At 43.1% G+C, this 7,350-nt stretch overlaps 1 protein-coding gene across 1 annotated transcript in view; it reads right to left on the reverse strand.

The window, feature by feature from the left end:
• Positions 1-1,701: 1,701 nt before the first annotated feature.
• LOC133609462 (delta-type opioid receptor-like) overlaps positions 1,702-7,350 on the reverse strand; it is a 67,724-nt gene continuing 62,075 nt past the window's right edge. The window contains exon 7 of the mRNA XM_061965067.2: positions 1,702-3,894. Coding sequence (XP_061821051.1) covers positions 3,365-3,894 — 530 coding nt within the window. The 3' untranslated portion in view covers positions 1,702-3,364. The remainder of the gene's footprint in view (positions 3,895-7,350) is intronic.

Consider the following 7,350-nt stretch of genomic DNA (forward strand, 5'->3'; position numbering starts at 1 on the left):
GACTGTTGCCATGCAACACAAACAAAATAACAATGGTCTTCTATCATTGCAACACGTAATCTGTGCGTGAGCATCATGGTGGGATTATGTTGCCATGCAGAGCACAGGTGAGTGGATTATTTACTGTCAAATCAACAAACTGGACAAAACACCAGAAAAAGCCCTCTGTCGTATCATTCCAGGATTTTCTCATTTGTACCTTCAAACATTTGCACTCACTTGCAACACCGACGTCAAGTCATAACAACCATTCTTAGAGTTGTTTTCATGCACAAACTTCTGCCATGCTCATTTGTCAAACACCAGCTGGACTGCTGAAGGCACACGTGGTCAAACTGTGATCAGAAGCAGAAGACAGGCCTAAACTACACTAATATCATTATAAGGTGTGTGTAACCTGTGTTGTGCGTAACTTGTGTAGTGTGTAACTTGTGTAGTGTGTAACCTGTATACTGTAGTCAGTGTGTAACTTGTACACTGTAGTGTGTAACTGGTATAATGTAGTGTGTAACCTGTACACTGTAGTGTGTAACTGGTATAATGTAGTATGTAACTTATTTAATGTAGTGTGTAACCTGTACTGTAGTATGTAACTGGTATAATGTAGTGTGCAACCTGTACACTGTAGTGTGTAACTTGTATAATGTAGTGTGTAACCTCCATATTGTAGTGTGTAACCGGTACACTGTAGAGTGTAACTTGTATAATGTAGTGTGTAACCTGTACACTGTAGTATGTAACTTGTATAATGTAGTGTGTAACCTGTACACTGTAGTGTGTAACTTGTACACTGTAGTGTGTAACTGGTATAATGTAGTGTGTAACTGGTATAATGTAGTATGTAACTTATATAATGTAGTGTGTAACCTGTACACTGGAGTGTGTAACTGGTATAATGTAGTGTGCAACCTGTACACTGTAGTGTGTAACTTGTATAATGCAGTGTGTAACTTATATAATGTAGTGTGTAACCTGTACACTGTAGTGTGTAACTGGTATAATGTAGTGTGTAACTTATATAATGTAGTGTGTAACCTGTACACTGTAGTGTGTAACTGGTATAATGTAGTATGTAACTTATATAATGTAGTGTGTAACCTGTACGCTGTAATGTGTAACTTGTATAATGTAGTGTGTAACCTCTATATTGTAGTGTGTAACCGGTACACTGTAGAGTGTAACTTGTATAATGTAGTGTGTAACCTGTACACTGTAGTATGCAACTTGTATAATGTAGTGTGTAACCTGTACACTGTAGTGTGTAACTTGTACACTGTAGTGTGTAACTGGTATAATGTAGTGTGTAACCTGTACACTGTAGTGTGTAACTGGTATAATGTAGTATGTAACTTATATAATGTAGTGTGTAACCTGTACACTGTAGTGTGTAACTGGTATAATGTAGTGTGCAACCTGTACACTGTAGTGTGTAACTTGTATAATGTAGTGTGTAACTTATATAATGTAGTGTGTAACCTGTACACTGTAGTGTGTAACTGGTATAATGTAATGTGCAACCTGTACACTGTAGTGTGTAACTGGTATAATGTAGTATGTAACTTATATAATGTAGTGTGTAACCTGTACGCTGTAGTGTGTAACTTGTATAATGTAGTGTGTAACCTGTACGCTGTAGTGTGTAACTTGTATAATGTAGTGTGTAACCTCTATATTGTAGTGTGTAAACTGTACACTGTAATATGTAACTTGTATAATGTAGTGTGTAACCTGTACACTGTAGTGTGTAACTTGTACACTGTAGTGTGTAACTGGTATAATGTAGTGTGTAACCTGTACACTGTAGTGTGTAACTGGTATAATGTAGTATGTAACTTATATAATGTAGTGTGTAACCTGTACACTGGAGTGTGTAACTGGTATAATGTAGTGTGCAACCTGTACACTATAGTGTGTAACTTGCATAATGTAGTGTGTAACTTATATAATGTAGTGTGTAACCTGTACACTGTAGTGTGTAACTGGTATAATGTAGTGTGTAACTTATATAATGTAGTGTGTAACCTGTACACTGTAGTGTGTAACTGGTATAATGTAGTATGTAACTTATATAATGTGTGTAACCTGTACGCTGTAGTGTGTAACTTGTATAATGTAGTGTGTAACCTCTATATTGTAGTGTGTAACGGTACACTGTAGAGTGTAACTTGTATAATGTAGTGTGTAACCTGTACACTGTAGTATGTAACTTGTAGTGTAGTGTGTAACCTGCACACTGTAGTGTGTAGCTTGTATAATGTAGTGTGTAACCTGTATATTGTAGTGTTACATGTACTCTGTAGAGTATAACTTGTCAAATGTAGTGTGTAACCTGTACACTGTAACTTGTATAATGTAGTGTGTAACCTGTACACTGTACTATGTAACTTGTATAATGTAGTGTATAACCTGTACACTGTAGCATGTAACTTGTATAATGTAGTGTGTAACCAGTATATTGTAGTGTGTAACCGGTATATTGTAGTGTGTAACCCTTACACCATAGTGTGTAACTTGTATAATGTAGTGTGTAACCTGTACACTGTAGAGTGGAACTTGTATAATGTAGTGTGTAACCCTTACACCATAGTGTGTAACTTGTACAATGTAGTGTGTAACCTGTACACTGTAGAGTGGAACTTGTATAATGTAGTGTGTAACCCTTACACCATAGTGTGTAACTTGTATAATGTAGTGTGTAACATATACAGTGTATTGTGAAACTTGTGTAGTGTAGTGTGTAACTTGTGTAGTTAAAGTTAAAATTAAAGTACCAATGATTGTCACACACACACTAGGTGTGGCGAAATTATTCTCTGCATTTGACCCATCACCCTTGATCACCCCCTGGGAGGTGAGGGGAGCAGTGGGCAGCAGCGGTGGCCGCGCCCGGGAATCATTTTTTGGTGATTCAACCCCCAATTCCAACCCTTGATACTGAGTGCCAAGCAGGGAGGTAATGGGTCCCATTTTTATAGTCTTTGGTATGACTCGGCCGGGATTTGAACCCACAACCTATCGATCTCAGGGCGGACACTCTAACCACTAGGCCACTGAGTAAGTGAGTGCAGTGTGTAACATGTATAGTGTAGTGTGTAACATGTGTAGTGTAGTGTGTAACTTGTGTAGTGTAGTGTGTAACATTGTGTAGTGTAGTGTGTAACATTGTAGCCCTTTGCCAAATGTGAGCAGACCAAGAATTCAATCAAGAGGTCTGGAAGGAAAGAGAGCATCAATAATTCAGTTTCTGAAGAAAATGTCCTCCAGGTGAAGACCTGGTCTACAAGGTGGACGTGACGTGGGTGAGTCCAAGGTCTCGGGAGTCTTCTTTCCCGCCATGAGAAACCGAAGACAGTTCCACGGCTAGTCATGCCGGCTTACTGTTCTGGTCCGGGTTCCGCAGCGGCACCTGGGCCTCCCGCACCACTTCAAGCGCCCTCCTGGTCCCCGCGGCTCTCTCGCGCCTCATCCTGGCCGACAGGCAGAAGTCCTTGAAGCAGCGCTTGAAGTTCTCGTCCAGGAAGGCGTAGAGGACCGGGTTCAGGCTGCTGTTGGTGTAGCCCAGCGCCACGCAGAAGAAGTAGGCGGCCATGATGGCGGTGGTCTCGGGCACGCGCACCAGCGCCTTGACCAGGATGAAGATGTGGATGGGCGTCCAGCACACCACGAAGACGGCCACCACCACCACCACCAGGCGGGTGATGCGGCGCAGGTTCCGGTCCTTCACCCGCGAGCCCGACAGCATTCGCACGCTCTTGAGGCGCAGGACCATGAGCGAGTAGCACACGGTGATGATCAGCACCGGCACCACGAACCCAAAGACGAAGACGCAGACCTTCATCAGGGTGTCCCAGTAGACGTACGGCTCTGGGAACTGTAAGGCGCACTCTGTGATACCTGCGGGAGGGACAACAAGTCCAAGGTCAGCGTTCATCCAACCTTCGTCTTCTGCCTGCTTCTATTCCTTCATCCATCCAACCAACAATCGTCCGACTCACTGGACTAGACCAATAATGTAGAACACCAGTTGGACTAGACCAATAACGTAGAACACCAGTTGGACTAGACCAATAATGTAGAACACCAGTTGGACTAGACCAATAATGTAGAACACCAGTTGGACTAGACCAATAATGTAGAACACCAGTTGGACTAGACCAATAACGTAGAACACCAGTTGGACTAGACCAATAATGTAGAACACCAGTTGGACTAGACCAATAACGTAGAACACCAGTTGGACTAGACCAATAATGTAGAACACCAGTTGGACTAGACCAATAACGTAGAACACCAGTTGGACTAGACCGATAACGTAGAACACCAGTTGGACTAGTCCAAGATGTGAAGTGATCCAACATCATCTTTCCCAACCCTTCCACCATACCTCCAGCCTTTCATCCAACCGACCTCATCCATCCACACCATAACTCTTAGGCATGAATTCTACAGAAGTAATCCTTCGCGGCTTCCAAATGTCCAGGATCAAGCATCCACCCATTACTCACACCAGGCCAGAATTTATGACTAAAGTAGTCCAAGGTCAACCATTATCATCCAACCATTCAGTCATTCATCCAACCATCTCCACCATATAAATGTGCTGGAGTAGAAACAGAACATGGTAATCCAACGTCCATCACATCTACTGTACTCCTAACCTACAAAATGACCAACCTTCTTCCAACTTGTCCATCCATCCACCCACTCATCCATCCAACATCTACCTGCAAATATCATCCTTCAGTCCATCCACCTGTTCATCCTTTATCCGTCATCCACCAATCCATCCAGTCATCCACCCATCCATCCATCCATTCACCCTTCATATATCCATCCACCCATCAGTCCAGCCATTAATTTATACAACCAGCCATTCATCCATCAATTCAATCATCCATCTGTTCACCCATCCACCCACGCGTTCACCTATCCATTCACCTATTTACCCATTCACCCACTCAACCTTCATCCATCCACTCATCTATCCATCCATCCATTCACCCATCTATCCACCCATTCAATCCTACATCTACTGATCTACCTTGCCACTGATGTATCCATCCATTCACCCATTCATCCATTATCCACCATCCATCCATCCAGTCATGCACCCATCTTAACACTCATCCATCCATCCACACATCCAACACCATTCACCCAAAAATCCACTCACTCACAATACATCCACCCACTCATTCATCCATCTACTCATCATCCATTTCTCCATTCACCTGTTCACCCATCCATCTAGTCATCCAGCCATTCACTCCTTTATCCATTATCCACTAATCCATCCAGTCATTCAGCCATCCTTCAACTAATCTATCATCCATCATCCACTCATCATCTACCAATCCACCAATCTATCCAGTCATTCAGCCGTCCATCGACCTATGTATCCATCATCCACTCATCATCTATCAATCCACTCATTCATTATCCACCAATCGATCCCCTCATCCACCAATTCACCCATCCATCCAATCACCAATAAGTCCAGCCATTCATCCATTCACCTATCCATCCACCCACTAAATCCAACATCCCCAATACACCTACCCACTCATTTATCCGTACATTTACCCACTCATCCATTAATTACCAATCCATCCAGTCATTCACCCATCTATCCACTCATCCACTACTTACCCCATCCATCCATTCACCTATCCATCGACCCACTCAATCCAACACCCCCCGATACATCTACCCGCCTACAAATACGTTCACCCACTCATCCATTATCTACCAATACATCCAGTAATATCCCATCCATCCACTCATCCATCCATCCATCAATTCATAACCCACCAATCCATCCAGTCATTCACCCATCCATCCACTCTTCATATAACCATTCATCCAACAGTCCACCCATGAATTCATACAACCAGCCATTCATCCATTCACCTATCCATCCACCCACTCAATCCAACCCCCCTCCCCCCCAATACACCTACCCACTCATTTATCCATACATTCACACACTCATCTGTTATCTACCAATCCATCCAGTCATTCTCTTATCTATCCACCCATCCATTCATCCATCCACCAATTCACACACCCAACACCATTCGCCTACAATACATCCACCCACTTATCCATCCATCCATGTATCCATCCACCTGGTCACCCATCCATCTACTCAACCATCCATCCACTTATTTATTCATTACCCACCAATCCATCCAGTCATTCAACCATCCATCCACTCTTCATATAACCATTCACCCATCAGTGCACCCATTAATTCATACAACCAGACATTCATCTATTCTCCTATTCATCCACCCACTCAATCCAACACCCGCCGATACACCTACCCACTCATTTATCCATATGTTCACCAACTCAACCATTATCTACCAATACATCCAGTCATTCACCAATCCATCCACTCACCCATCCATCCACACACCCGACCCACAATACATCCACCCACTTATCCATCTAGCCATTTGTCCATCCACTTGTTCACCCATCCATCTACTCAACCATCACTTATGTATTCATTATCCATTATACATTATCATTTACCCATGCATCCATCCATCTATTAATCTAATACTCCATCTGTAAACCCATTCATCCACTCGTTGACTTATTCATTCACCTGGTCACCAATTCACCCACCCAACACCCATCTATCCACCCATCACCCGCCCACTCATCCATCCATCAATCCACCAATTCACACACCTGACACCAATCACCCACAATACATCCACCCACTTATCATCCATCCATCCACCCATTCACCCATCCATCTACTCAACCATCCATCTTCTTATGTATTAATTATCCACCAAACCATCTAGTCATTCACCCATCCATCTACTTATCCACCCATCCATCCACCCTACATATAACCATTCACCCATCAGTCCACCCATTAATTGCTACAACGTCATTCATCCATCCATCTATTCATCCAATACTCTGTTAACCCATCCATCCACCCGTTGACTTATTCATTCACCTGGTCACCCATTCACCAACCCAACACCCATCTATCCACCCATCACCCACCCACTCATCCATCCATCCACAAATTCACACACCTGACACCATTCACCCACAATACATCCATCCACTTATCCATTCATCCATTCATTCATTCATCCATCCACCTGTTCACCCATCCATCCGTCTATTAATAAAATACCCATCCATCCACTCGTTTACTTATTCATTCACCTGGTCACCCATTCACCCACCAAACACCCATCACCCACCCACTCATCCTTCCATCCATCCACCAATTCACACACCCAACACCATTCACCTACAATACATCCATCCACTTATCCATCCATCCATTCATCCATCTATCCATCCACCTGTTCA

The sequence above is a fragment of the Nerophis lumbriciformis genome, linkage group LG07 (assembly GCF_033978685.3).
Source record: "Nerophis lumbriciformis linkage group LG07, RoL_Nlum_v2.1, whole genome shotgun sequence".
NCBI lineage: Eukaryota > Metazoa > Chordata > Actinopteri > Syngnathiformes > Syngnathidae > Nerophis > Nerophis lumbriciformis.